This window comes from Purpureocillium takamizusanense, chromosome 2 (genome assembly GCF_022605165.1).
Source record: "Purpureocillium takamizusanense chromosome 2, complete sequence".
Classification (NCBI taxonomy): Eukaryota; Fungi; Ascomycota; class Sordariomycetes; order Hypocreales; family Ophiocordycipitaceae; genus Purpureocillium; species Purpureocillium takamizusanense.
Genome location: NC_063069.1, coordinates 4,971,882 through 4,998,786, shown reverse-complemented (window position 1 = coordinate 4,998,786; position 26,905 = coordinate 4,971,882). Strand labels below are relative to the sequence as shown.

Below are 26,905 nucleotides of genomic sequence, written 5' to 3'. Positions count from 1 at the left end.
GGGCAGTTTCCATACGGAAGGAGCTCCCCCATCGCCTATGCCGACGAAGCTTCCATTGGCAACTGCGCACGCTTGGCCACGGGTAGCTCTCGCCGCTGCCGCTGCATCCACTGTCGACAGGTAGGTACCCGCCCGCACAACAAGGGTCCAGTCCAGTCCACTGCCCCCGCAGGCGCCCGCAGCGGAATGATCGCCAGGCCGTTCATCGCCATCCACTCCCAACGATCCTCCCGAATCCTCCCAAAGCTGTAATGGTTCCGGGTCAAGGCCAGGATGTGGCTTTTTGCCTGCTGGCTAAGGGCCGATCCCAGCTCGCAGTGCCAAACGTGGAAGCTTAGCATGCCGGATGCGACGTCAAACTCAAACTCAAACTGCTAACGTTAGTCCTAGAGACACAAACGCCAGCACGCCATTAGTACTTCGTAGTTACCAAGTAGCAGGCCAAGCAAGGGGACCTCGCCCCACGCCCTGCCCGTCAATGCCGTGCTTGTACAATGTATGGCCGCCGTCCCCGTTCATAGCATGTCGTCATGCTGCAGGTCGAGCGAGAGGAGTCTCCTGGGCACCGAATCCAATGCTGTCCAATGTTTCCTCTCGGTCGACGTGCTCACGGGCCCAACAGACTTCTCCTCATTCACACACGACACGGCACCACGCGACGCGACACCACACACGACAAGCAATTCGCCGCATTGACCGAACGAGGATTCCGGAGTTCCTTTCGCCTACCCGCCCCTCGAGCAACAGCATAAGAAACACCGGCGAAAAGCAAAGTGATACTAGACGCCATCATGTCCGGCACCCACCACGTCCTCGTCCTCGGCGGCCACGGCAAGATTGCCCAGCTCCTCACCCCGCTGCTCCTCAAGCGCTCCTGGACCGTCACCAGCGTCATCCGCACCCAGGACCAGGCACCAACTATCGAGCAGCTGGGAACCGGCCTCCCCGGCAAGCTCAACGTCCTGGTCCGCAGCATCGCCGACGTGGACAGCGAGGCCCGCGCTCGCTCCATCCTCGACGAGGTGAAGCCCGACTACATCGCCTGGAGCGCCGGTAAGTAGTAGTATTCTCCCCTCCTGTAACAAAGCCATCATCAACTGGGCCCAGTGCAGCCATTGCTGACGCCCACAATGCGCAGGTGCCGGTGGCAAGGGTGGTGCTGAAATGGTAATTTGTCCCGCTCCTGGGTTCGCTCATACACATTCACACCCGCACGCACGCACTCATACGCTCACCAACTTCCGCTCTCTTGACTCTTCTACGCTTTCCCACCCAGCCGGTAATTTTCGCTGGTCCGAGGGAAAACCCGGCTGACATGTATGCCGTACCCCCTAACAGACTTACAAGGTGGACCGTGACGCCGCCATCCACTTCGTAAACGCCGCCGCCTCCTCCTCCTTCGTCAAGCGCTTCCTCCTCGTCTCCTACTCGGGCTCCCGCCGCGCCGGCGCCTCGTGGTGGCCCGCCGGCGAGTGGGACAAGTACAACGCCGAGGTCAACCACGGCGTCCTCGCCACCTACTACCAGGCCAAGATCGCCGCCGACGAGGCCCTCTACGAGGCCTCCCGCCGCTCCGGCGGCAGCTTGGTCGGCCTGTGCCTCCGCCCCGGCACGCTCTCCAACGACCCCGCCGGCCGCATCGAGTTCGGCAAGACGGCCCACCTCAAGGGCCAGGTTAGCAGAGAGGCGGTTGCCCAGACGGCCGATGCCCTTCTCGCCGCCGACGGTGTCAAGAACTCGTGGCTCGACCTGCTCGATGGCGACCAGGAGGTCGAGGCTGCCGTCACCAAGGCGGTACGCGATGGCATCGACACCAGCGAGGGCGAGGCCATCCATTCGTCGTAGGTAGCTCACACAATCAAGACAAACACGCGACGCCTTCAAAGGTGGCCTGACGCGTCATTCTTGGGTAGTCGGGCAGATTCTCAAACAACACACCGACTGTGATATCATGTTTCCGCGACGCTTGGGCAGATCAGCCCAATCGCTAGCCCGGACAGGTTGATTCCATCATAGTCCTATGGCGCCGCTATTCCACGCATGGATGCATTGATTGCCCTGACTTAGCCGCTTCCCGGTATTTTCCAGCTCCCAACTCAAATCTCTCTCGTGCTGTATGTTTCAAACAATCAGATCGCGTATCTAATCGAGTCGTTTCGTCGAAACACCTGCTGCGGGACTGCCAAATCACCCATCTCGCATCCGTCCGTTCCAGTCCGTAGCGCCTGACCGTGACATCCATCAAACCTAACCCGGTGGTTTACTGAAATATCCGCGCGGCTATCGAGCCTTGTCGACGAGCCAAATGCATCATGGCCACGCCAGCCTCTTCTGGCCTTGAGAGCCCTCACTTCGTCACGAACGGTGCCCTAGCTCGTCGTGAAGTAGATGATGGCATTCCATACACCCTGCAGGGGCAGCACGCACCCGCTGGCGACGCTGAGAGGAAAGCTGATTTGCCCATGGTGCGTGATGCTGTACAGCCGATTAATGGAGCTGGGGATCCAAGTGATCAGCACGGCAAACGCGAAGATGAAACTGGTGCGCAGGTACGCCATCTTGACCGGGTCCAGTCGCTTGAGCTTCATCGAGGCCCGCGCCACGGTGCTGCGGAGACTTTTCAGAGCCGCAGAGCGCGGTTGTCGGCGGTTCTCCGATGTGCAAATCGTTTCGAAGTGGTGCTGTGCTTGGCCATCGCGGGAACCGGGGGCGTCTCGAGGCAGCAGCGCACTCCAAGATGGATCAAAGGTGTAATCAGTAATACCGACGGGATGATATGTTGCTGGCGGGTACAGAGGCGGGTCCTGCTCAGCGGTCGTGTTTCCGGTCGTTACATGAACCTCGGTGACGACGACTCCATAGGCGGCGTCTCCGCGGCGGGTGAGGCTCTGTACAAAACCGTCAGCAGTAGGATCATGGAGCAGGGCTGCGGAGCATCGCGCCTCTTCTGCCGAGTCTCCCTCACTCCCTGACCGCGAGGGTTTCCGCGGCTGTTCATGCCCTTCGATGCCTAGGCTTATCAACCTATTGCGATAATGAAAGACACGATACCCAACGGCAGAGTAGGCGACAGCCGACAGAAGGATGCACATCCAGATGGGAATGTAGTATGCATAGAGTCGCAGGAGGGACCAGTTGGGGCCGATCCAACACCACAGCTGACGCGAGTTAGCAGACGGCCGCACCACGCTGAGAGATGTACTCACCACGGCATCACCGAATATAGGCCCACGAACATCATCGCGAATGGCAAGAAGGGTGACGGCGGGCACCATCGGGCCGCCGAAGCATACCAGGCAATATACCCACAAATACTTTCGGAAGGATGATGGGTCCGCATTGTGAAAGAAGACGAGATAGACGTTGACAGCCATGGCAAAGGACCACCAAGGATCCGACTGCATGAACCTGCGCAAAGCATGTAACGTTAGCAAGGGAGACCCAGTAGAGGCTCAGAAAGAGAGAGAGGCACGGGAAGGGGGCAGACATGCCACTGCATAAGGAAGGCTTGTGCCTGGCACAAGGTAGAGCTCTCGCCTCGGAGCAGGCCGTCGTATCCTATCATGGACGCGATGCTGGCGCCGGCGTTGGCCACGGACGCGAAGACGATGAACAAGTTTGGCATGGTGCGCATCTTCTTGAAGGAGACGAAAGTGACGAGCGTGAGGACGATGGCCACCATGGAGAAGCCCGCACCGGTTCGCTCGATAGCGATGAGGATATTGATCTGGCGACCGGTGAGGCTCCCGGCCCCATCCTTCTGGACCGGCTCGAGCATTCTCCTTGGTGGTTGCGCCGAGGCGTGCTGTGTGTGGCGACAAGTTGGGCGGCCGCCTCGACGAGAGGTGTAGTGGGAAACAAAAGGCGGGGGAAAGGAAGGAAGGAAAGAGAGAGAAAAAGAATGGTGACAAGAAACGAGACTGGAGAAAAAAAAGATGTGAATTCAAACGGTGACGTGCGGCGGGCATGGAGCTGAAGGGCTGCTCTGTTCAGTCAATGGGCTCGGCCTTGTTCAGTGCCGGCCCAGGCAGATTGCCAACATGAAGTGGGAAGGAGCCACCAGAGCCGCCTGCCTGCCCACGGGATCCAATCATGATGTCGCCAGTGACATCCTGTTGCATACATGCATGGGCTGTGAAGGGCTTACGCTGCCCCCTGGCCGCGCTCGCAGCAAACTCTTGGCCGCATTCGAGATGGAAGCTGGCCAAAAGAAGTGGTCAGATATTGGCCATGTTAGGTTTATCCCTCGGATGGTGCTGGCACTCGAGGACGCCGGCCATCGGGTGTGACCGACTCGTCATGACTGACGTGCCCCAAGGCGCTTCACACAGGGGTTTTGCGTGCATGACCAGGGTTTCTCAAGGATGTATGCTGCTTGTAAATCGAAACCACCAACTTCATGGCGGCGATAAGTTTGACAGCGAGTGTCCAGACGATCATGTGGCACCCACCACCCAGTACCCAGCACTCGGGGGTCCGGTGAGAATTTCGGTACTTGGTACAACTTACGCACACGCACATCAGGTGTCAAGGCGGTGGACCACGGGCATCCCTGTTTCAATCTCACGACCCGACGCCTAACTGCACGTGGTCCCGCATGCCGCCGAAAAGTGGTGATGATGAGATGGCCATCTTGGCTGGTGTGGCAGCCTTTCTTGAAGGCCTATGCACAAATTAGCCAGCAGGTATGACATGGCACTCCGGGTCGTATACTCATTGCCAAAGTGCGGTAGGGCAGCTGGTTCCAACCCCAACCTTAGTCGACCGCTTGTTTGCCATAGCTGCAACAGTGTGCCGCCTGGCCAGCTAGACCCCAAGACGGAACGGCTAGCTCGATGGCTACAAATAACTGCCAATGGAAAAGACTAGCGCTGAATCGGTCCTGGCGCGCCAAGGCAAGACATACCTTTTATTTACTCTGTCCCCAGCGAGCGCTGGCCGACCTTTGTTCGGCCCCAGATGCCTTTTCGATTTGACAAGGATCGGATTCCACCGATTAGGCAAGGTTGCGCTCTCCAGCCGCACCGTGCAGATCCCTGTGTGGCGCCCGGCTCCTACCGCGCCCCCTGGACTAATACATACGTTCTTCCTGTTGTGCCACAGGGCGACATGCATGTCAGAAGAAGTTCGATGCCGGGGAAGCTGCAGCAAAGAGTTCCACTCCCCGCGTGCGTCTGCGCGTTTTCTTGCTGCTCAAGTGGCTGAGTCTCCCTCCCTGTCGTGTTCTCCTCCACCTGCGGCCCGAGGCGGCATCGGTGGGGCGCGAGAGCCTCACGGGGGTCCGGGTCAGAGACTGAAAGTTCATGAGCTACGATTGGTACCCTTCTCTTCCACTGTCGAGTTTCCTAGCCCATTTCCCTCTCTCCGCCGCGCTAGTCACTGCGCGTTTGTATGTAGTCAATGTCTAGGTATAAGAACACCGGGCCACCGGCCATGATGTTTTCCGACCTCGACAACAGTGCCTCCTACCTGATCAGTCGTCGAGAGTGGCCGAGCCTTTTCCCATACTACTCCAGGATACATCCTCGAGCCCTTGTTGTTATATTGGTGTTGCTCTCAGTATGACCGCTGACTCGGCTTCGTCCCTGGCTGTTGAAACCGGCCACGAGGGCCCAGAGTCATGCCCTTTGCATCACGAGGATCCCACTACAGGAACTCAGGATGCCGGCCCAGAGAAGTACGTTTTACTTCATTACCATGTATAGTATCTTTCGATGTTAACACGTTCTGCATTCCGTAGTGTATCGGAGAAGCCTGGCAACATGAAGCCAGGTGCCGACGCAGCGCCCATGCTGGTTCGATACCTCTGCGACACCACGTCCGGGAATGTCCCTGTGACGGAGAAGCTTTTCAGAAACGCCAACAACCATTAAACGCATCGTCGTGGCCCACGACCAGGCCGATATGATACATCGCAAAGATACGTCAAGCCACAGTTCAACATTGCGACCTCATACTCGAAGACACATTCATTCAGTCCACTCGATTGTGTGACCTCCTGGCCACGAGATGGGTGTCGAAATTACACATCTACATGAGAGAATGCGCGGTGACATATCGTGGTGGCTGGTTTTGACAACACGAGCGATGCTGATATTGACAGTCAACACATGGGGTTTTATCTTGGGGGTGTGTTGGAAGGGGAGCTGTGTTGGCGATGGATCATATGGCCTCGCATTGATTTCAACATGTAGTGCAAAATGATTGTCTTTCCACGGCTGCGCGTACACTTCACGAATACTGCATTTCATAATTTATCGTGGCGATTGTCTGGTACGAACGACGTCTGTACGTGCTGTACGATGCGGCGAACTCACCGATATAGGGGGGCGGCATGGCTACCTGTAGCGGTAGGTAATTGCGCGGGGTGTCATTGCGCACTGCTATTGCGCCCGGCGCGGTGGTTGCGAGAGGGGCTGTGTACTAACTACTATTGCCTGTATGTTTGTGCATGCCTTGCTACGTGCGTTGGTGCATGTGCGCTGTTGCTCGTACGAAGTATGTAGCTGCCCGGCAGCCGCGACTGAATTCGGCGAACCTACGTCGACTATAGGATACAGAGCTCCGGCTGGCTACCTTAGTTTCATTCTCTCGCTATGGGTGTGATCTTTAACTCACCCCAAAGGGGCCTTCGAAATCCATCGGCGCACATAGTATGCGCAAGACCAACGGTTGCGCTGCCCGGGTGCTTGCTCGCTCTGCAGCAGCAGTTGCACGAAGTGCACCGTCACGGCACTTATTATTAACGCATGTAGCACTAACGCTTCCCGCGACAGCTAGAATAAGGGGTGCAGAGGTGCCAACATGCTGGACCCGTTTACCCCAGACACACCTCAACCTTAATTGCTCAGCAGCCCGACCAAAGTATTAATAAGGTACCAATGGATGTCGACCTCGGCTCTCATCAGCCGCACACGGCCCATCCCAGCCAGTCCCGTGTGAGCTGAGCCCCTCGGACCCATTATCACGTTCACGCTCACTGCCACCAAGCTCGGTCCTCCAATACCTATAACTTCAAACCCACCTGCCGCCTCACATTATCAACCTCATCAAAGACACTCATACATCACGACGACGACGACGACGACGACGACGACGACGACGACGCGCGCCGCCCGCCCCGCCCACGCATCAACCCCAATCCCCACAAAGACCAGAATGTCCGAAAAGCCTCCCTCCTCATCCTCCTCCGCCGTCGCCGCCCTCTCCCCCCTCAACCGCGTCACCTCCCCGTCCCTCAACCTCCTCCCGCCCAACTCCCCGCCTCGCCTCTTCGAGTCGGCCGTCGAGCACTTCTCCTCCATCCCCTGGTGCGCCGCCCTCATCCACGACCGCTCCGCCGCCGGTGGTCCCCTCCCCGGCAACGGCCAGGCGGCCATCGCCTTCATCTCGCAGTGCGTCAACCCCGTCAGCACGCGGCACGACCAGTACGTCGGGCGCACGCTCTCGCACGGGCATCCCTATGCCGCCACCGCTACTGCTGCCGGATCTTCTCCTCCCACTTCCTCCACCTCTTCTCCTTTGTCTTCTTCCGACGAGGCGGGCGACGACGGGTTTGAGGCGGAGCGCGCGCGCGGTCCGCCGATCCGTCACATGCTCTCCCTCTTCCGCCCAGACGACGCGTCGCAGCTGCGTGACCCCTCGCGGCCCATCCTGCGGGTCGCGTCGCTCTTCGCCCTCGGCGGCGGCACGTCGGGGTACGGAGGCATCGTGCACGGGGGGCTCATCGCCACGATCCTGGATGAGAGCCTCGGCTTCGTCAACGAGCTCAACACTGCACTCGGCAAGGAAGGTGACCTCTTCTCTGCGAGCAGCGTGACTGCCTCCCTGAACGTCAAGTTCCTCGCTCCGGTGACGACGACGGAAAAGGCCATCTGCGTTACGTCTTGGATCGAGGCGATGCAGGGGCGGAAAACCATTCTGAAGGCAGAGGTCACCAACGGAAAAGGCGAGAAGCTCGCCGTGGCGGAGAGCATCTGGGTCGCCGTCAAGCCTCGGCTGTGACATACTAGACTACGTCTACGGGCAAGTTCCGTGAGTATTGCATGTAGACCACATATATCGGGGACTGGTATTAGAAGCGATAAACTACATGGGGAATCATTGCACAACATCAACATCCCAAAATCGGACTATCAGAACCATTCCCTTCCCTGGAAGAAGACATCCTCGGCTTAGACCTTGCTGCTCTCACCGTGTTTGAGGTGGGAGACCTGCCCAAACACATCCTTGAGCTTTGATGGATCCTCGACGGCTTCCAGCGCCGCCTCCCTCTTGCTCTTCTTGCCTTGCTCCCAGCCCGAGTCGCGCGCGTCGAGCTCGCTCTCTACCGAGCTGAGGCTGCTCATGCTGCTGTTCATAACCACATTGATCATGCGGCCCTCCTTCGTCTTGACGTTGCGCTGCGCCTCCTTCATCTTTTGCAGCTTCTCGTCTTCCCAATGCATCGCCACCACACCCAGCCCAGGAAAATTTCTGTGCAGAAAGGCCTTAAGATCCGGTAGAATCGACTTGTCAGGGCGATATGTGCCCGAATCATTGTCAATCACGAGCTGGTAGTACGAAGGGTTCGGTGGCGGATCTGCCTTGGGCGGGCCGCCAGAGATCTCTTCGGTAGGGTGCGTCTTCTCGTGCGGCTCTGGGTCGTCTGTGGTGTGTGCGTGCTGCAGCCGGCGGATGAAGAACTCGCCCGAGCAGGCAATGTACGTCTCAACGTTGGAGTGCATGGTATGCTTACTCAACAGGTCGATGCCAAACTCTTTACCCGTCTCGGTGAAGCGCAGCAGGCCGTCGAGAGTCAGCACATACGTAAAGACACGGCCGCCCTCGTCAAAATGGGCCATGCGGAGGAACTGTAGCGCCGCCTCTTCCGTGCATGGCTCAAACGTCCCGTACTCGGTCGAGCGGTCGAAGTTGTAGATGCGATTGTGCTGCTTGTGCAGTGCCGCGTTGAGAATCTTGCCGCGCAGGCCCGTAGACGCAAACATGGCGCCAATGACGGGGCGAAACTGGACGTAGCGGTGGTAAAGCGACGGCGGTACTGGGCCCTGGAGCTGCATTTCGTTGGCTTGAAAACTGATGGTCGTCAGCAAGGGCACGGAGAATGCTGTTTCCAGAGACTTACTCGTATTTCTGGCTTTTCCCCTTCCCCTTCCCCTTACCCTTTCCGTCAGCGTCGCTCGAGGCGGCTTGGCTTGACGTTCCATTCTGGTCTTCCTCTTCGGTGGCATTGACCTTGATACCCGTCAGGCGCCCAATCATGGGGCTGAAATGCTTGATCCAGGTCGTAGGCCCCAGCGTGTACATTTGTGCATGTGGCGGATCCGATCGGCCAAGGACCTCGATGCTGACGGTGAGCCGAGGGGTTATGTGTGTTCCCGAATGGACTATGCTGGAAAGGCCTTTGAGAAGGAACGCCCGCTTGCTGATCATGCGCTTCTTGGCGTCGAATTCCTTTCCTGGCGGCGGCATGCCCTCCCACTGTTCAAAGACCTGGGGCACGCGTATCGTAACATTCCCGAGACGGTCGTCGCTATCGGGTGAGTCTTCGTCGTATAGGCGACACTTGAGGGTGAAGCCAGTGCGCGGCACGTTGGCGACGATCCACTCGTCGTTCCACTCTGGTTCAGTCGTCCGGCGCAGGGTCGGCGTTCGGTGGACGAGGTCAGGGTCTTCCTTGTGGCGCTTGGGATTCGCGGCCTTGAGCGTGGCCGTTAAGAAGGGATCTGAGGATGCTGTGTTGAAGTCGGCGGGGGGTAGATTGGCGGCGGAGCGGAAGCAGAACCGGACAGTATAGCCCGCCGGCGCGTCGGGGAGGGGCGTCGTATCGAAGCCTCCTGGCGGGCCTTTCTTGACGGGATTGACGGTCTTCTTGAGGCCTGATCCATGAGATTCGGGTTTCGTTTGGGGGGCGCTCGTGCCGTTGGAGCCACCCCCACCGTTCTTCTGGGCCTGCACCTCGTCCTGAGAGGGGAGGGCGCCATTTGTCGCCGGCTGCTGGGCCGCATGTGTCGTCGATGCCTCACGAGAGACACCGTTGGCCGTGCCCGGCGATATATCGCCGCTGTCCGTCATTGCGCAATGCGAGAAGCTACTGTGGTCGTTTCGAATCGCAGATGCGGATTGGCGGCTGCGGGAACGGCGACAACAGCGGCTATGTCATCTAGTCCGTCAGGTGAGATTCCAGCGCTCCAGTAACATGCAGCCGCTCCGGCATACGATATGAGATGAGTCCGGTCGCTTTTGCTAAGGGCTCGCGTCGCAGTTGGCTTTGAGCGGGTGCAGCGGCCTGGCTGTCGCGGGAGGGGGAGCTGAACTGTCGTAATCGGGTGGTGACTGACTGAAAAGCTGCCTACTTCAACGAACAGGGCGGCGGCGGGTGATGATAATGTCTCGAAATCGCAGCACTTGGATGAGCGGTATCGCAGGAGACCGAGATGAGCAATCGCGCTAGTAGGAGAAGGAAAGAAAGGGATGAAAAGGGAAGAAGGGGTATTAAGATGCACATGTCGCGACCGAGCTTTCTTTGGCTAAAATCCAATAGGAATCCTGTTGGGTGTCACGATCGTTCCGTCGCGCCTTCCTCCCGCATGCCACGCAAACCGCAGCAACTGGAGAGCCCTGAAAGAGCAGCCGAGCGTGACGTCAGAGCGCTGTGCCGAGAAGCCGGACGGGCAGTCAGGGGCCTGACAGGCCAATGGCAGCGGGCGCTGGCGACACTCGGGCGACTCCCGGCGTTAGCAGACCCGCTACGACCAACGGTCACTGGGCGGGCAGGCGGGCAGGCAGGCAGTGGAGGCAGCAGCGTCCGTCCATCTTAGGCAGTCTTTTAGCGGGCTGAGACGCCAACTAACGCTACCTAGGTACCTTAGGAACCCATTACTGGTTCGCCAACTTGAGGTCTCGAATGGCATCAACGGCGCAATCGCTGTAACCATCTGTCGAGATCTGATGTGGCGCAGTTTCAGCTGCAGGTTCTTGGGGGTTTGCTGAAAAGTGAGCGCTTGTCAGATGGGCGCCAAGGGCTTGGCCACCGGGGATGACGGGTGGGGTGGTCCTTGTCGGGAAAGCTGTGCCAAGTTGGCACTGCGACATGGATCCATGCATGCGATGCAGCCCGGGCCAGGTGCTGAGATCTTGGACATGGCTTGACGCCGCCCACACGCATGTGCTCGTGCGCAGATGCAGGACATACATATACGAAGTAAGTTACTTCGTACTCGGAGCAGCAGGGGCGGTTACCTGCGGCCCTTTGCCAGCTATCTACGCCCGAAATATAGCCATCTAATGTCCCCGCTGTGCCGGCATGCATCGCCACCAGATTGCAATTGCGTTCACTGCTTATTTTTGCTTGAAGGAATGAGATTCGACGCCAACGCCTCGAGACGGACCCTTTGCTGGCGCCGATGCGTAATAAATGAGAACCCGGTGCAATGCGCAACGTCCAGCCCACTAAACCACAAGTAGTCTCTTTCTACCGCCACTCGGATATCGTGAGCCGAGATCTGCATCGAGGCGTCAACGAGCCCTCAAGTACCGCATGATCAGATTTCGTCACCACAGTCTATGTTAGTCGCGGGCTGAGACAGCCCTCGTCATTGCGTCTCATGCAGGGCTAGCATGCAATAAATAAACTACCTAACTAGCCATATTCCCACTGACGGCCTTGCTAGAAGGTAATGTATGTACAAAAACTAATTTCGTTTCCTTCTTTTGATTCGTCGACATTTTTTGGGGGGATTGTCGTGGTTAGCCCGTTTTGGATGCCTAGATAAACATCTTTTCGAACCCAATGACCTTCCACTCCTTGGTGTCGGTGTTGAGCGTCAGATTCGTGTGCTTGACCTCGCCGCCTCGGATGGCGCCCGATTCGACCTTGCCGCCTGCAATGGGCCGCGCCAGGTGGTTCGTCCCGGCCTTGACGGTGAAGTTGGCCAGCGGAATGTCCCACGAGTTGCGCGTCGCAACCGAGGGGGAGCCTGGGTAGGGCAGAGTCGGTCAGCAATCGTCTATCGTCCTATCATCCATCCATCTCCGCGCCAGGGCGGTGGCCGGCGCGGGAGAGCGAGAAAGGGGGACGGTGGTGGCTCATTGCAATTGGAACGTACCGTAAAACTGCGCCGTCGCCTGGTCGGGAGCAACCGTCAGGATAAAGTAGCCGCGGTAGTAGCCCTCCTGCCACTGCATCTCGTCGTTGCGCGCAATCATGCCGCGCGCGTAGTCACCGGCAGCGGGCTCAATGGGACCCTTCTGCCCGCTAGACGTGACGGCCGTGCCGGCGAACTCGACGCCCACGGCACCCTCGCCCGAGTCCTTGTTGTAGGGCTTGTTGCCCAGCCACGTAATGTCCGAGACCCAGTTCTGGTGGCTGTCGCCCGCGAGGAAGATGTTGTTGGTGATGCCGTTGTCGTACAGGTGCTGCAGCGTGCGGTTGCGGTTTGCGATGTAGCCCTGATGGTGAACGTCTTGAGTCAGCAGCACTCTTTGACACCGGGCGGGGGAAGGAAGGGCGCGTCAGGCCGACTTACACTCCAGTTGTCACCGCTCACCGACCCGCTGTCGTTTTCGAGGATGCGAGAGAAGACGATCTGGTTTCCGACAATGCGCCACTTGGCGCCACGGTTCTGGGACTCGCTCAGCGAGCGGTAGAACCAGTTCTCCTGACGGGAGCCCATGAGGGTGCGGCTGGGGTCGTCGTGAATGAGGTCAATGTAGTGGTCATTCCAGCCTGGCTCGGTCAGCGGTGGCGGTCAAAGTTCAGCACTCAGGATGACATACCGAGGGAGGTGATGCTGCGGTCGTAGTTGCGAGTGTCGAGGATGATGAGATCCAGCAGCTTGCCCATCTGGAACGAGCGCCACACGCGGAGGCCGTCGTCCAGATCGGTTTGTCTATAAAGTTAGCATCACCGGATTCTATAGACCATTTGACGTAACTTTGGGCGGTACGTACCGGATGGGCATCCACTCAAAGTAGGCGCGAACAGCATTAACCTTGCGGCTGTCGACAGTGACCTTGGGGCCAGTCTTGGGGCCGTCGTTGAGGAAGGACTCCTCGGTGTTGTTGAGGCCGCTGAAGCCATCACGGTAGCCGTTGTTGGCAAACTCTGCTTTACGTCAGTTCAACGAAATCTATGTTGAGCGGGTACCACGAACCATGGTCGTCCCAGGTGGGAATCCATGGGAAGTTCTTGGAGAGGAGCTGCAGATCCGCGTCGGAGCGGTACTGGGCTGGTCAGCGACGGACGCACGGCACGGCATCAGGACGATGGCCACCTACCAGTCCATGGCGAGTTCGATAGTCGCCGAGGGTGAAGATGGTGCCGGTGGGCTTGGTCGCACGCTCGCCACCCTTGCCCGTCTCGTAGATGTAGTCGCCGAGGTGGATGACATAGTCGTGCTTGTCCTTGCGAGCAGCGTTGCCGTAGGCGTTGAAGTAACCGTTGGCTGTGGACGGTCAGTATGCACCCTGCTCACAGCACCGCCGCCGCACTTTGCTTGCTTGTTTCAGGGTCGACTTACGGAAGTTGCTGCATGAAAAGACGGCAAAGCTCAACTTGGAGACGTCGTCGTGGTGCTCTGGTGCCGTCTTGGTGCGGCCAATGGGAGACTTGTTGTCGGAGCCGCAGACGGCAAACTGATACCAGTACTTGGTCAGGGGTTTGAGGCCCTTGGCTTCGACCTGCAGCAGCCCGATTAGCACGTAGCCCCTTTGACGTACATGATCTTGGATTTGGGTGGGGTTTACCTTGACGGTGTAGTCAATGTCCGAGGTGGTGTACGCCTTGCCTTTGGCGACGACGTTGACGTGAGTGTCGTTGGCGCACTTGCTCTTGAAGACCTTCCACTCGACGCAGATGGGGTTCGGGTCCGCCTTGATATACTTTTCCGTCTCGTGGTCGTAGAGGGGGGCGGTGCCGGCGACGGGGACGTCGCTCTGGTCCGACTCGTTGGAGGGCGCGATGCGCGTCCAGAGGATGACGCTCTCGGGCCAGGGGTCGCCAGAGGCAACGCCGTGGGTGAAGCTCAGCTGATCGGCCGTGTGGGCGACGTTGCCGCGCTTCAAGGAGCGGCGCTCGACCTTGGCGACGTCGATGCCGAGGCTGGCGTGGCGGCGCGACGGGCTGCCGTAGTTGATGTTGCCGTCGAAGCTGGCGGAGGCGGTGGTGGCCGCCGCCAGTAGGCCGGCCGCCGCGGAAAGGAAGGCAAAGGACCGCATCTTTGTCCGGTCTCTCCAATGTGTCGATCAAGCTAATAAGCAGCTCGGGTCAGAAGGCCATCCATCAGGTCGACCTGGTCCAGGCGGACCGAGAGCGTTATTATATGCGCGATCCAGGGGCCGGCGGATACGGCAGCATCGTTCAAGGTTGCATTCGGCCGGGACCATTGCTGCATCTCTGGGGAACATGTTCTCCGGCTGCCTCCTCGTCCTCTTCTCCTCCTCTCCTCCTCGCTATCCGCCGACGACGACACGACGCTATCCAACGGCAGCACGTCGATGCGTCCACGTTTCGTCGCATCGCAACCCCGGCCCCTCAAGGCCCCCTCAAGGCGCAAAGTCGTACCAGTCAGGGTGCCGACATTACTGTGCAATAATAGCGGCGGGCGTGATTTGACGTCGCGCATCTCATCGCTGCAAGACCAGGCACGCGATCTCTTAGCCGACCCGGCCGAACGACTTCGGTGTCCCAGAAGAGAATCCGCAGCCAATGTGTCGAGGGCATCGCGTGCACGGGGGGTCTGCGGGTCGGGCAGCGATCGGCAGGGACAAGCGCAAACGTGCAGCCCGCGGCGCCCCGGATTGGTCGCGATGGAGGCTTCGATGATGACTTCGTTCTGCTTGGCCCGGTCCGGTCGGGGAACCTGCGTCCCAACCCCGCGGGAAGCATCTCTTGCGACATAATGAAGGTTCGGCTCGATTATCGCGCACAGACGCGTGGGTGGTTCAATGCGACGGTTCTGTTTTCCCCTCATTCATAATCAGTGTCGTCACATTGGCGGGGTCGTGATGATGCCGGAGACGAAAAAAGCTCGCGACACTCACGTATGACCCCGGCCCGCACGTGGGCCTCGGGATTCAAGCTTACCCGATACTCAAAAAGCTTGACTGCCTGGATAATGCTACTACGTTCTTTGCGTGCTCCATATGGAATCAGGGCACGTTGTCGAATGTCGGGCTGCTTTCTGACATGGCATGCGTCTACCAGATTGCCGACCTCGCTCCGAAATCTACACGAGCTTCCCTTTCCTCGGATCAAGTTTTGATTATGTCCCAATGTTATTGCATTGATCCACAATGATGCAGTTACCCCTCGCCAAGCACGCGTCAACAGTCATTCTGGCTGTGTGACGAAAGCTTGCTCCGGGAGTCAGGGTCATGAAACAAGCACGCTACACTATTGGGACGATATTCTCCAAGCGCGATTGCCATTGACGTATTCCGGGCCCGTTCGTTGCTGTATTGGGGCAGAGCTTTTAATTGTGAGAGTCCCTTTGCCATCATTGTATTAGTCGCCCGACTCCCAACGCCACGCACAGCATCCTTGGTCCGACTAACACGAGACCCGTCATCGCCGCCAAAACGCCATAAACATAAACAGACAATGCCAGCCACGCCCATCCAAGCATCCAACCAGTCGCCGAACCAGCCGTGGCCCAAAATCCGATCCAATTTACCGCTTCTTTCACCAGTCGAATATAGCCGTCTCGGACGGCCAACTTAACCGCGCCTCGGCCCCGCAAGCCCCCCGTCCATCGCTCCCATGTGGTCAATCATCCCAAACCATTCGGTCGCGGTCATTCCGGACGGTCCTCCCCCCGACCGCGTAACCGGCATGATGCGTTGGACGAACCCGTTGGCGCAGAGTATAGTGCCGCGTCTGTTATTCTGCGCCGCCTGTCCCACCGGCTGCGCCCGCCGTCTCACCTCCTCTCTTGCCGCGAGCGACATTGGGGCCCCCTTGAAGGCGATGCCCCGCGTTTGCAGCACCTCGCTCATGCGGACCAGCAGATACTGTGCCGCCGCCTGCGTCATGTCGGTGGGTGCAACCGCCGCGTACTGCTCCGGCTTGGTATCGAGCTGCGCCCCGAGTCGAACGAGGTAGTGCTCCCTGGCGTGTACGAGGGCGGGGAGCAACAGCTCGATGAGCTCTCTGGGCAAGTACAATCCCCGCCCGTTGAACGAACACAGCGCCAGCTGCCTGTGAAAGAGTTTTTTGCCGGCGTGGCTGACCAGCGGCCACATCCGGTTGGCTGCCATGAGGAGCCCCTTTACATACTCTACAGCCCTGGATTCTGCGGTCTGTCGGGACACCAGGTGTCCGTCCTTGGCCAGGGCAGCGACAAGCTCGGCATTTTCGGCTGCGTCTTGAAGGATCACGCCGGATTTCGGAAAGCGGAAGCCTTCCGTGCTGGTGATTATTTCGGCGACTTGTATCCTGCGTGCGGCGGGGGAGTTGTCAAGCGCCTCGATCAACTCCTCCGACACCCACGCCGACGTCCGTCTGTAGGATGCCATGGGTACCGTAAACTATTCGACATTTTTGTAAGTATCATGCCGAATGGTTGCGGTAGTCGTACTGTGGCGTGGTAAAGACGGAAGGGCCAGCATGGTTCCGATGCCGAAGAGTCCAGGAGTCTGGATGACAAGACAGAACATCAACGGGGTGGCGGGCTGTAAATGTCGCCGTGAATCCCCCCATTTCCATACATGTGGAGGCTCCGTATAGGCGGAGGACGTATGAACAGCAGCAGGTGACAGTCTACGAAGGCGTCCACCAAAGGCGAGCCGGATGTGTTGTGTCCAGGTAAGGCGTACTAACCGTTCAGAGAGTGTTGTTTGTGATTGGAAGAGTTGAGTTGATGCTGGCTGTCGCGGAGTCAAGCTGGCGTTGTGAGAGTTGAGATGAGTTGTGTGAATTGTGGTATATGACGACTGGGACATGGAGTAATGGCAACACGGTACAAGGGGAGGGGGGCGGACTGGCCTTTTATACTCTAGCTGATTGAAGCTGTCCTGCACTTGCGAATTGGTGATGCACTTCACATTGAGCCGGTGAATCACTGCAGACGCAGATGGTCCACTTGCTGTTCAAACGAACCTGGTGCCATCCTCGTTCTTTTCCGTCTGAACGGTTGGCAGCGCCACCTTTTGAAGTGATTCGCGACTGTTGTATATTTTCAGACGAAAGCCACGTGCTAGTAATTCTGAATGAACCTCTCCAACAGCGGCAGGCTCTCCTTGAGATGCTTTGGCTCCCCCAGCGTGATCCTCACGTATCCCTTGAAGTCTTCCGCACTGCTCTCGCCGAAGCAGTGCCCGCCAGCAATGACACACACGCTCTCCTTGCGCACCAGCGTCTTGCTGAAATCGACGTCGTCAACCGGCCTGCCCTCCCGGTCCAAGACCTTGATGAACGCCGTGCCCGCGCCATCGGGCTTCATCCACCGCACCCTCCCCTTGCTCCTCTCCACGAGGCCCTCCAGCAGCGCGATGCTCTCTCTGCACAGCGCGAGGTTGCGCTCCACCAGCGCGGGCAGCACCTTGTCGGCGTCGAGCGCGAACGCCGCGACCGCGTCGTCGAGCTGCGACACGGAGATGGTGGTGAAGTCGCGCGCCATGCTGATGCGCCGCAGTAGGGCCGCGTCGCGCGTCACGATCCAGCCGATGCGCACGCCGGGGATGGCAAAGGACTTGGAGAGCGAGCTCGTCACCACGCTGCGCTCGTAGCCCAGCGTGGCGAATGAGGGGGGCGGGTCGGGCGTGAAGAACAGCGGGCTGTACACCTCGTCGGAGAAGACGAGGATGTTGGACTTTTGCGCAATGGCAGCGATTTTCTGCAGGAACCCTTTGCCGAGAATAGCACCGGTCGGATTGTTTGGGTTGCTGTAGAATTGACAGCCATGTTAGCCACCGACATAGCCAAAGAAAGCATGACTGCCGAGGGGTGTTTGGCTGACTTGAGGATAATGGCCTTGGTGTTGGGCCTGATCAACCGCTCCAGCTCCTCCAGGCTCGGCATCCACCCCTGGTCCTCGTCCATCTTCCACAGGCTGACGTCCACGCCGCTAAACTTGGGCAGCATGTACAGCTGTCCGAACGTCGGGTACTGGCAGATGACGTGGTCGCCCGGCCCGGAGACGGCGTCGAGGACGAGGAAGTTGGCCATGATTGATCCGGGCGTGATGAGCACGTCGTCGGCGCTGAGCGTGCACTCTGGCGAGGAGTGCAGCGCGGCGATGCGCTCGCGCAGCCGCTGGGAGCCCTCGAACGAGCCGTACGTGAGCTGCAGGTCTGGGTCGAAGAGCTCCAGAGACGGGTCGCTGGACAGGGCCTTGAGCTCGTTTAGGGACAGCGCGGATGCGTATGAGCCTGTGTGGCTGGTCAGCGAGTGGAAAGTAATGTGGACAATCGCTGGACGAGGGCTGGGGCCGCGCTGGGGATAGCCTCACCGTGAAGCTCATAGCGGGCTTGTTCCTGTTAATGTCAGTTAGCATCGTCGGGTAGGAGTGACACGGGTTACGAACTCCATAAGTTCGGACTTGATATGCGTGTCAGCTATAAGAGGTAATGATGCACAGGGTCTGACAATGAGAGGACATTGGCACTCACTCCAGTGGTCAATCTTGAACTCTTGGACGTCCTTCATATTGTTTGCAATCGCAATGGAATCTGGGGCTATTTTGACTCGTAGTAGTATTTGAAGTGATTTGATTGATATGCTCTGTCCAGTCTCGGAGCCTTTGACATTTGCTGCCCTAAATGCAACTTATATGTTGCGGAGTCGCAGTTACCACGAACGCCAGTGACCTGCCCACGCCCTTGTTTCAGCAAGGGCGTTGGTATGGGAATGCCGTTTCTAGCCTTGAAATCCCGCGCAGCACGCGCACGCACCAGCTCTCGTGTGGGGTAATGGAGGCGTTTGCAGAATGAGGCTGATGGCAGGGCGCGGCGGACATAAAAGTAACTACATGTATTTAATGTAGACTATTAACTTAGATCCTAGTTAACCCAGAAATACCCACTAGATCTCCATTATTAACCTAAATCCCAGTCAACCTAGAAATACCTACTCGATCTCCATTATTAAACTAGATCCCAGTTAACCTAGAAATACCTACCAGATCTCCATTATAAACACAGGTTCCAGTTAACCCAGATATACCCACTAGATCTCCATTGTTAACCCAGATCCCAGTTAACTCAGAAACACCCACTAAATCTATATTGTTAACCTAGATCCCAGTTAACCCAGATAAACCTACTAGATCTACATTGTCAACCCTTATCCGCTATCGCAACAATCAAGCATATAACCATGAAAGGTCTTGACAGCTCGAATCTATAGAATTTGAGTGCTACCTCAATACGGATGCTCACTCTCTTCTATCCCCTCAACTATATAGGTACTATATGCCCTGCGCCACATGACTCATCCAGACGCCCCGGTGTTGGTCTTGGTGACATCTTTAAGTCTTCCGAAACACCCGAGGATATAGCGCTTATAATCTCATGCGCAAGCCTTGGCAACCGTCTCGTAGAATGTCTTCCCCTGAATCATGGCCATCTCCTTCTCGAGAGCGGTGGGCTGGCGCGAGCCGTCGGGCCCAGCAAACGTGCCCGCGCCCCAGGGGCTGCCGCCGTGAATCTCGGCTATGTTGGCCAGCTGCGCAAAGGACCTGGCGTAACCCAGCGGGACGTAGATGATGCCGTGGTGACTCAGCGTCGACATGGCGGACAGGCTCGTCGACTCCTGCCCGCCGCCCAGCGTCCCCGTGGACACGAAGATGCCGGCGTACTTGCCGTGGAAGCCGCCCGAGGTCCAGACGCCGCTGGTCCTGTCCCAGAATGCCTACATCTCACAAAAGCGCGCACGTGTGTTAACAAAAGCTTAAGCGCAGCAACCTGGCCGGGTCTTGAACCACCTCGGGAAGCAGGCGTGCACGTACCTTCCACTGTGCGGGCATGTTGCCATAGTGGGTGGGGATGCCGAGCAGGAACCCGTCATAGGCCGCGAGGGTCTGCGGGTCGTCGAGGACGGGAACGTTGCTTGGCTTGGGGGGAGCGTGCATCATGCCGAGGACGTCGTCGGGGAGAGTCTCGGGTATCTGATACAGGTCGACGTGGCCGCCGGCCTGCTCGATGCCTGCCTTTTCGGCCTCGGCGAGCTTTTGCATGTGTCCATACATGGAGTACTGCGTGGGAGAAAATAAAAAAGCAAGGGTTAGGCTCCTGATTCCCAACAGGTACGGTTGAGGAGCTGTGCCAGTATTGACAACCGTTCGCGCATGGTCAGATGTACAAACACTATGGCAATTTTCGGCGCCATGGCTGCGTGGAGGAAGTGAAGCTGCGAGAGCTTGCTGAATCGAGTAGACAAGGGCGAAAAGAGATCGATTTCTGTATTAAATACAGAGCTCACGGTACACTATCTAATTTCTGCGTCGGGCACTGGCCTTGGGGACCTTATAAAGACAGATACATTTCGAGAATATTGATGTAGCCGTGCTGGTTGTGGAATCATCGCTCGTTCATTTTATTAATAAAGAGTAGATTAGTAAAGCAATACATTTGACTTGAAGAGTAACTTCAGTTAGCCGCGCGCCAACAGCCCATCTTGATTACTATTCCCAGGCTTGTCATGGAGCTTTGTAGTTGATGGCCACGCCAGACGCCGCATGCACTTACAGGGCAACGCCTGATGAGGCTGCTCTCCCGCTACGTACGGCGAGGGATCTTCCAGTAAAAGTACCAGTCGTGGGCAGGATTACACGTCGCCACCTTCTCTATGGCTATGGAGCTCAAAGTCAATGAGCTACATCTCTCTACAAACACTCCCTTCCGTCCGGGCCGTTGAAATGTTCGATTACTTGACTCGGCTCATGTTCCGCTCGGCCCCACTATAGGCCAGCCGGCAGCCCCGGAGACGGGGCTCCACCTCGGTGCGTCAAATGCTGGCATCCGCATTGACCCGCACCCGCACCCGCACATGCGTCCGCACCTGCAGGGGCCCATTCACATCAGTAGAACGTGTAAGATTTCCAGCCTGCCACCGTTCACCTCGTGGCTTACACAGAGCACACGCATGCTCCCAACGGGATACCAAGTTAATGGGTCTACATCAAACGGCATCCCCGACTGATGAACTTCATACACGGTTCCGCGAATAAAGTCGCCCGGCCAGGGACACGCCACTGTCGTACGTACAGTATGAGTGTAAGCGAGAATCCCGCATCCGCACCTACACCCGCACCCATGGGAATCAAGGCACTGTCGAAACCAGGCCTTACCGGCACATTTTCCGTGCCGCCTCTTCCAGAGATGTCTTCCCAAGGGTATAAAGGCACAAGAATGCCTGCTCCTCTGTGCCCAACCAGCCCATAACCGCAGCTCATCGTCACAACCAATCGTTCAGGCATATCTCACCCTTCAAGCCCAACATCGAAGCAATGGCAACACGCACCGACCGCCCTCTCGTCCTCATCGGCTCCGGGCCCGGCATCGGCCGACACGTGGCCATCGAGTTCGCCCGCCAGCGGTTCAACAAGATTGCGCTGGTCGCGCGGAACACGACGCAGCTCGCCGAGGACAAGGCCGCCGTCGAGGCCGCCGTCGACGGAAAGGTCACCGTCCAGACGTTCGCGGTCGACATCACCGAGACGGCCAAGTTCCGCTCAGTTCTCGACGACATAAGTCGTGTGCTCGGGACACCCGAGTGTGTGTACTTCAACGCTGCGAGGATCGTGCCCACGCCGTTCTTCGAGGCCAAGGAAGAGGATATCCTGCACGACTTCAAGGTACGCGAGCATGTCCAGGAAGCTCCATATACGTGCATACCAGACTCACTGTGGTGCAACGACACTCACACACTCGCTAGATTAATTGCACAGCTCTCTATGCTGCCGCTGAGTGGGCGATCCCCCAGCTCGTCGACCTCAAGCGCACCGACGCCCAAGCACGGCCATCGTTCCTCGTCACGAGCTCGCTGCTGCCCAAGTATCCGATTGCGGACCTCTTCGTCCTCTCCATGGTCAAGGCCGCGCAGCGAAACATGGTGCAATCTCTGTCCGACGTCTACAAGCCTCAGGGTGTTCACGTTGGCGTCATCACGGTCGGCGGTCCCGTTAGCCCATCGGCTGACACTCTGAGCCCGACCAACATTGCGGCCCAGGCATGGGAGCTGTTTACCCGAGATGACTTTGAGATTGAGATTCTGTAATGGCAAGGACTCTTCTTTTTATGGAGTAGACATGTATGTAACGGCAATAGACGGCGAATTGGATCCTTGTACAGCTTGTGTTTTATTAGCAATGCTCGAGAGGGCATCAAATTTGGCTTCGATACCGGATCATAATGTGCAACCAGGCTAGAGTAACGACACGATATCATTGAACGGATACCGCCGCTGACTTGCCCCGTTCAAGTGCCAGGTCAAGCAGGTCGGCTGCAGTATATTAGCGACAAACTGAAGAGTTTCGGGGCTTCAAGGAAAGGACAGACCTGCGACTTTCCAGCGCTTGCCAAAAGTCCTCAACGTCTCAAAAATCTCCGAGCGCCGCCCACAGGAGTCCGGCATGTCGCCTTGGACCAGGTGCATGTGCTCGACGGCCAAGAAACAAGCAAAGGGAGCGGGTGGCGCAAGATTCGCCAAGCGCAGGGCCGTTTGGCTTATCTGCGAGTTGAAGTTGACAGCCAGGTCACCGACAAACTTGACCGCAAATCCCACAGCCGCGATGGCCTTTGCTTCATCGCAGCTCGGTGTCGCATCTTTGGCCTGCGGGACAGGGCGCGACTGACGTGGTAGGTATGGCGTGTACAGCACGAAAAGGGAGCTGCAAGCAGGCATCAGTACACATTCATGAACCAAACTCCCGCATCTTCGGATTTACCTGATACACATGGCAAGGGCATCACAAAAGATTTCCCACCTGTGACACTGGTTGAGCATGGAGTCTAGGAGAGCTCGTATTCTCCCGTCCAGCTCCTCAAAGTCGGAGACACCCTGGCCGGCGTCGCCTTGTCGAACCTTTCTCTCCCACTCATGAGCTTGGTACAAAACAGCAGCTGCCTGGGCAGCCCTTTGGAACCCACCTAGCGCGATGGAGACGGGCGCGCTGACAGGCAGGTTGATGACAAAACTCTGGAGGCGGTCGCTGTCGACAATCACACTCGCAGTGGGAAGTAGAGCATCTTCGTCGGGACTGTTGAATAGACTCGGCAAACCTCTGAGGGCGGGGTCTAGATGAGAGAACCTGCTCTGGTAAGTCCGCTGCCAGGTTCAAGATGCTTCCCTCGGTGAGAGCATGGCTCGGGATGCACCTACTGGTCAAGAATGAAAATCCCCCACCAGAGCGCTCGACGGCTCTCTGAATCCTCGTCAAACTCTGAGCGCAGATCCTTGTGATACTGCCCAGGGCTGATGCCGGCTAGAAGGGCGAGTGTGGCCGTCTCGCTGAGGCTGCGATAGGCCAACTTCGTCTTGCCATTTCCAAACTCGAAAAGCGACATCAGGAGGCCTGCCTGGATCCACTCCAAGGCCGGGTCCGATAGATATGATACCGAGGCGAAGCGTTGCTTTGCGTTTTGGTATAAGGGGTCTAGAATGATGTCGCCATCTCCACGAGCTTGTGCTGTCGTTGTGAGAAGGTGCATGCATATAATCAACAGCTCGTAGGCGTCGCCTTGCGGGCTGGAACTGGCTTCGACATGTCCGCTGTCGACCCGTACGCCAGCGTACTGGAGTCGGAGGACGGCCTCTTCGAAACTGTCTTGACGCAGAATACTGAACCACTGTCCATGGTCAGAATTGAGCGGAGGGTGATGTAGACACCGGTTGGTTGAGAAGGGGATCTCTATTCCAAGACAGGAGAGGCGCGCAGGATCGATCAAGTACGTACAGGGTGAACGGTTTGAAAGAATAGAGAGACAGTCTGTCGCCAGTCAAACTTAAGCTTGGCCGAGAGAAGATCGGGGTCATGATCCTGGTGCTCGGGACTGGTCCAAGTGTCCGCGGTCCTCGACTCGCTTGAGGATGGCGTCGCGATCAGATGAGGAGAATCGGAAGGGGCGGTGGTGCTTGGCGAGTTGGAGCGCGGTTCATACAAGCACGGCGAGTTGAGCCTTGTCATAGTTATTGTGAGTCGTGGCCTGGAACGCAACAGCATTGGTCATTGAAGGCTTGTTCATACATACCTCTGGCACCGACCACACCTTGGCCACGCCTTGTCGCATCCTCGTTTGCTCCGCGTGCATCGGTCACATGCGCGCGGCCCGCTCCCGTCGTTTGCCCCCGCTGGCGAGTTCCTGGCCGGCATCGATGTCGGTGAAGCGGGTGTGAATGCACGAGTTGTACTTCGTATATACCTACACATAGACAGCCCTTGTGGTCACTCACATGGTGGTAGCCGTAGGGCTAGCAAGGTAGCGGAATGTTGACGACGGAAAGGAACATGAGCATGGCGATGGCGAGGGCCTGCTTCGGGCTCGCTGGCAAGATGACGAAGGGCTCAACTTGGATAAGCCGTCAGATTGTGGCGGCGTGGGCACGTGATGATTCCGATCCGATCTTGCCGCTGGATGCGATGCGGCGGTTGTCGAATCTGGAGTCTGGACTGTTGGACGATTGCCCACCACTACCGTCGTCTCCCCGCTGATGATTAATTGAGTGCAGCAGGCAGGTGCATGCATGCATCCATGGATTGAATACCACCGTGGCTGGCCCCTGATTCCAGGGGCAAAGTGGGGCAACAGGCGCCCTGTGCTGTCTCTGTCGGCGACGCCGTAGGGCTGAGTAATTGTTCCGAGCCACTGGAGCATGCGCTAGAGGCACTGACAGGTAGCTGGACACTCGTGTAAGCCGCGACCGGAGTCTACTTCGTACGATTCCTTTTTGACAGGCCGTCTCTCACGCGGCCTACATGCTTCTTTCTTACCTTTCTTGTTTGGGGTCCAGAGGCGGAGGGCACACCACACTCATGCAAGAACATTTGATGTAAAGACGCCGGTACGAAGACAACATTGAAGTCTGATCCAAGCATCGCCATCTCCGCCATCACGTCTAATTGAGGCTACCACGGAGAGAGTTCATGATTGCCACCGCCTCTCCTCGCACCTCCTCCAGCATGTCCTTGACCGTCATCTCCTCGTTCACGAGGCCGACGCCCGTTCCACTAGTACTCAACAGTCAGCACATGCAGCAGCAAAAGCCCGGAGCAACCAGATTTCAAATCATGGCAACAGGGGACCAAGATGCCCACTAACCACCATGTAATGGCACGCGACACGTCGCCCGACTGCTTCGCGTCTTGGTACTTCTTGATGTTCTCCGCCATCGGAAGCCCAGCCTCGTACTCGCGGTACGAGTCCCCCATCATCGCTCTCCCGTCGTACAGGCTCGGCCAGATGGGCGTCCCCTGGATGTCGTCGTGTTTGGTCGATCTCCCACCGGTTAGCAAGTCTTGCCCACCTATACGTAGGTTCATGATCGCCATGCACTCACTTGATGGTTGTGGCGCCACCATCCCGCGCCCCGAGGACCGTGTTCTTGTACGACCACGATGCAGTCGACTCCTTTGCTACGATAAACTGTTAAGGTCAGCGAAAACCCTTTTGACATGTAACCAATACGTCGCTCTTACTCTTGTGCCTTGGACGACCGCCTCGGCGCCTGCAATGGCTGTCAGTCATGGCCCAACGCCAGCATCCCCCATCTTGAAACGCTCGGTTCGTCGTCCCGGAGCACACCTACCTAACGCAAGAGCTGCGACAACGCCCCCGCCGTTCATGATCCCCCCCGCGGCCGCGAGACCGACCCGGCGAGACGGAAATTCTGCCCGCATCATGGCCCGAATCTCGGGGACGAGGGTCATCAGCCCAGCCCCGAGCGCGAACTGGTGGCCTCCCGCATCCGTGCCCTGGGCCACGACGACATCGCTGCCGTCCTGGATGGCTTCGCGCGCCGCGGCGACGCTGCCGACCTGCACGATGGCCCTGATGCCGTTTTCGTGAAGCCGGCGGATGATGGCTGGATGGGCGCGCTCGTGCGAGGCCGGGTCCGGGTCCGGCGCGAAGAGCCATACGGCCGCGGGCTTGTGCTCTACCAGGAGAGGGAGCGCCGTCTCGTCAAAGTGGCTGATGCTTTCGTGGCAGGTGATGAACCCGACGCCCACGGGCATCGGCTTGGACGGTTCGCTGGTCATGCCCAAGAGTCTTCGCGCCAGAACGAGTTCTGCTTCCAATGCGACAACCTGTGGGTGTCTGGGGCTGAAGTTGAACCCTGCTGGTATAATGCCTAGCGGTGGTATATTAGAGCCATTTTACTTCGCATAATCATACGAACATGATGTGGAAAGTCCAATCTATAGTTACACTCCGAATTGTCAAGAGCATACAAGCCCAAGCTCATGATCAACTTGAGGCGAATAGACACTGAAGGGAAAACGGGTGTCACGTACCGAAGCCCCCAGCCTTGGAGACCTCTACAGCCAGAGTGGCATTGGAGACCCCATACATTGGCGCGCTAAAAACGAGCGGCTTCTCCGTCCACGGGAACCAGGATTGCATGTTTTGAGGTGACAGCACTGAAGAAGCCATGCTAAGAAAAGGGTCGTTCGAAACGAAGTGAGTACGGGGCCCAAACTACAGGCACTACGGTGATGGGTTTTTAATTGCATGCCTTCGCTCCGACGAGGGTCGAGAAAGCTTTTTAAGGCAATGCCAACACAACAAGCACTCGCCCGCCATTTATGGTATGAGAGGCGCCTCCCCAACCGTGACCAAGCCATTGGAGTGGCGTTGATGACTGCTCGCCAAAGACTTCGGGAGGCTCGGCCGTCAGCCTGCATCGTCATCCACCCACCCCACAGACATCCGCACCCGCATCCGCACCTGCATCCGCACCTACGGGCTT

At 57.8% G+C, this 26,905-nt stretch overlaps 12 protein-coding genes across 13 annotated transcripts; 4 read left to right on the top strand and 8 right to left on the bottom strand.

Annotated features, from left to right (window-relative positions):
- The first annotated feature begins 49 nt into the window (after positions 1 to 49).
- Positions 50 to 2,151, top strand: JDV02_003303 (uncharacterized protein). Of its 2 annotated transcripts, XM_047984423.1 has the most exons (5): positions 50 to 120; positions 391 to 1,053; positions 1,139 to 1,167; positions 1,339 to 1,841; positions 1,914 to 2,151. In XM_047984423.1, exons 2-5 carry the CDS (start codon positions 792 to 794, stop codon positions 1,945 to 1,947), a joined length of 828 nt encoding a protein of 275 aa, XP_047840397.1. In that variant the 5' UTR covers positions 50 to 120; positions 391 to 791; the 3' UTR covers positions 1,948 to 2,151. The 2 variants fall into 2 exon arrangements, with proteins under 2 accessions (XP_047840397.1, XP_047840396.1); XM_047984422.1 differs by lacking the exon at positions 50 to 120 and having other exon boundaries at positions 326 to 1,053; positions 1,339 to 2,151.
- JDV02_003302 (uncharacterized protein) lies at positions 1,949 to 3,782 on the bottom strand. The gene is made up of 4 exons (XM_047984421.1): positions 3,492 to 3,782; positions 3,207 to 3,408; positions 2,943 to 3,158; positions 1,949 to 2,888 (listed from the first exon to the last, which is right to left on the bottom strand). The coding sequence occupies exons 1-4, from the start codon at positions 3,776 to 3,778 to the stop codon at positions 2,370 to 2,372; spliced, it is 1,224 nt and encodes a 407-aa protein (XP_047840395.1). The 5' UTR covers positions 3,779 to 3,782; the 3' UTR covers positions 1,949 to 2,369.
- Positions 3,783 to 5,561: 1,779 nt separating this feature from the next.
- On the top strand, positions 5,562 to 5,873 carry JDV02_003301 (uncharacterized protein; the record flags this gene model as incomplete). Its single annotated transcript, XM_047984420.1, has 2 exons — positions 5,562 to 5,677; positions 5,741 to 5,873. The coding sequence occupies 2 exons, from the start codon at positions 5,562 to 5,564 to the stop codon at positions 5,871 to 5,873; spliced, it is 249 nt and encodes an 82-aa protein (XP_047840394.1).
- A 1,088-nt stretch (positions 5,874 to 6,961) lies between these two features.
- On the top strand, positions 6,962 to 8,133 carry JDV02_003300 (uncharacterized protein). Its single transcript, XM_047984419.1, has one exon. It carries the CDS (start codon positions 7,159 to 7,161, stop codon positions 8,002 to 8,004), a length of 846 nt encoding a protein of 281 aa, XP_047840393.1. The 5' UTR covers positions 6,962 to 7,158; the 3' UTR covers positions 8,005 to 8,133.
- Positions 8,052 to 10,563, bottom strand: JDV02_003299 (uncharacterized protein). The gene is made up of 2 exons (XM_047984418.1): positions 9,125 to 10,563; positions 8,052 to 9,075 (listed from the first exon to the last, which is right to left on the bottom strand). The coding sequence occupies exons 1-2, from the start codon at positions 10,072 to 10,074 to the stop codon at positions 8,175 to 8,177; spliced, it is 1,851 nt and encodes a 616-aa protein (XP_047840392.1). The 5' UTR covers positions 10,075 to 10,563; the 3' UTR covers positions 8,052 to 8,174.
- Positions 10,564 to 11,766: 1,203 nt separating this feature from the next.
- Positions 11,767 to 14,217, bottom strand: JDV02_003298 (Alkaline phosphatase; the record flags this gene model as incomplete). Its single annotated transcript, XM_047984417.1, has 9 exons — positions 11,767 to 11,978; positions 12,108 to 12,450; positions 12,528 to 12,727; positions 12,778 to 12,890; positions 12,952 to 13,105; positions 13,155 to 13,224; positions 13,279 to 13,445; positions 13,521 to 13,680; positions 13,747 to 14,217. 9 exons carry the CDS (start codon positions 14,215 to 14,217, stop codon positions 11,767 to 11,769), a joined length of 1,890 nt encoding a protein of 629 aa, XP_047840391.1.
- Positions 14,218 to 15,717: 1,500 nt separating this feature from the next.
- On the bottom strand, positions 15,718 to 16,515 carry JDV02_003297 (uncharacterized protein; the record flags this gene model as incomplete). The annotated part of the gene is made up of 1 exon (XM_047984416.1): positions 15,718 to 16,515. The coding sequence occupies one exon, from the start codon at positions 16,513 to 16,515 to the stop codon at positions 15,718 to 15,720; it is 798 nt and encodes a 265-aa protein (XP_047840390.1).
- A 680-nt stretch (positions 16,516 to 17,195) lies between these two features.
- Positions 17,196 to 18,646, bottom strand: JDV02_003296 (uncharacterized protein; the record flags this gene model as incomplete). The annotated part of the gene is made up of 5 exons (XM_047984415.1): positions 17,196 to 17,883; positions 17,958 to 18,369; positions 18,450 to 18,474; positions 18,525 to 18,538; positions 18,610 to 18,646. The coding sequence occupies 5 exons, from the start codon at positions 18,644 to 18,646 to the stop codon at positions 17,196 to 17,198; spliced, it is 1,176 nt and encodes a 391-aa protein (XP_047840389.1).
- An 861-nt stretch (positions 18,647 to 19,507) lies between these two features.
- PST2_1 (NAD(P)H dehydrogenase (quinone)) lies at positions 19,508 to 20,186 on the bottom strand (the record flags this gene model as incomplete). The annotated part of the gene is made up of 2 exons (XM_047984414.1): positions 19,508 to 19,849; positions 19,947 to 20,186. The coding sequence occupies 2 exons, from the start codon at positions 20,184 to 20,186 to the stop codon at positions 19,508 to 19,510; spliced, it is 582 nt and encodes a 193-aa protein (XP_047840388.1).
- A 1,260-nt stretch (positions 20,187 to 21,446) lies between these two features.
- Positions 21,447 to 22,216, top strand: JDV02_003294 (uncharacterized protein; the record flags this gene model as incomplete). The annotated part of the gene is made up of 2 exons (XM_047984413.1): positions 21,447 to 21,794; positions 21,875 to 22,216. 2 exons carry the CDS (start codon positions 21,447 to 21,449, stop codon positions 22,214 to 22,216), a joined length of 690 nt encoding a protein of 229 aa, XP_047840387.1.
- Positions 21,825 to 24,644, bottom strand: JDV02_003293 (uncharacterized protein). Its single transcript, XM_047984412.1, has 7 exons — positions 24,190 to 24,644; positions 23,895 to 24,117; positions 23,321 to 23,787; positions 22,887 to 23,249; positions 22,498 to 22,829; positions 22,342 to 22,441; positions 21,825 to 22,290 (listed from the first exon to the last, which is right to left on the bottom strand). Exons 1-6 carry the CDS (start codon positions 24,366 to 24,368, stop codon positions 22,383 to 22,385), a joined length of 1,623 nt encoding a protein of 540 aa, XP_047840386.1. The 5' UTR covers positions 24,369 to 24,644; the 3' UTR covers positions 21,825 to 22,290; positions 22,342 to 22,382.
- A 296-nt stretch (positions 24,645 to 24,940) lies between these two features.
- On the bottom strand, positions 24,941 to 26,559 carry JDV02_003292 (Nitronate monooxygenase; the record flags this gene model as incomplete). Its single annotated transcript, XM_047984411.1, has 6 exons — positions 24,941 to 25,166; positions 25,258 to 25,434; positions 25,496 to 25,581; positions 25,635 to 25,663; positions 25,745 to 26,287; positions 26,451 to 26,559. The coding sequence occupies 6 exons, from the start codon at positions 26,557 to 26,559 to the stop codon at positions 25,055 to 25,057; spliced, it is 1,056 nt and encodes a 351-aa protein (XP_047840385.1). The 3' UTR covers positions 24,941 to 25,054.
- Positions 26,560 to 26,905: the final 346 nt, after the last annotated feature.

Excerpts from the sequence above, each read along its gene's own strand:
- JDV02_003303 (XM_047984423.1), top strand. The coding sequence starts at position 792 with ATGTCCGGCACCCACCACGTCCTCGTCCTCGGCGGCCACGGCAAGATT. Across the intron at positions 1,168-1,338 it reads GCAAGGGTGGTGCTGAAATG|ACTTACAAGGTGGACCGTGA; the intron begins GTAATTTGTCCC and ends ACCCCCTAACAG. Across the intron at positions 1,842-1,913 it reads GGCGAGGCCATCCATTCGTC|TCGGGCAGATTCTCAAACAA; the intron begins GTAGGTAGCTCA and ends ATTCTTGGGTAG.
- JDV02_003302 (XM_047984421.1), bottom strand. The coding sequence starts at position 3,778 with ATGCTCGAGCCGGTCCAGAAGGATGGGGCCGGGAGCCTCACCGGTCGC. Across the intron at positions 3,409-3,491 it reads CAAGCCTTCCTTATGCAGTG|GTTCATGCAGTCGGATCCTT; the intron begins GCATGTCTGCCC and ends TGCTTTGCGCAG. Across the intron at positions 2,889-2,942 it reads AGGGAGACTCGGCAGAAGAG|AGCCTCACCCGCCGCGGAGA; the intron begins GCGCGATGCTCC and ends GGTTTTGTACAG.
- JDV02_003300 (XM_047984419.1), top strand. The coding sequence starts at position 7,159 with ATGTCCGAAAAGCCTCCCTCCTCATCCTCCTCCGCCGTCGCCGCCCTC.
- JDV02_003299 (XM_047984418.1), bottom strand. The coding sequence starts at position 10,074 with ATGACGGACAGCGGCGATATATCGCCGGGCACGGCCAACGGTGTCTCT. Across the intron at positions 9,076-9,124 it reads GGGAAAAGCCAGAAATACGA|TTTTCAAGCCAACGAAATGC; the intron begins GTAAGTCTCTGG and ends GACGACCATCAG.
- JDV02_003293 (XM_047984412.1), bottom strand. The coding sequence starts at position 24,368 with ATGTGTAGGTATATACGAAGTACAACTCGTGCATTCACACCCGCTTCA. Across the intron at positions 24,118-24,189 it reads AGGTGTGGTCGGTGCCAGAG|GCTCAACTCGCCGTGCTTGT; the intron begins GTATGTATGAAC and ends AACTATGACAAG. Across the intron at positions 22,442-22,497 it reads CAAGCGCTGGAAAGTCGCAG|CCGACCTGCTTGACCTGGCA; the intron begins GTCTGTCCTTTC and ends AATATACTGCAG.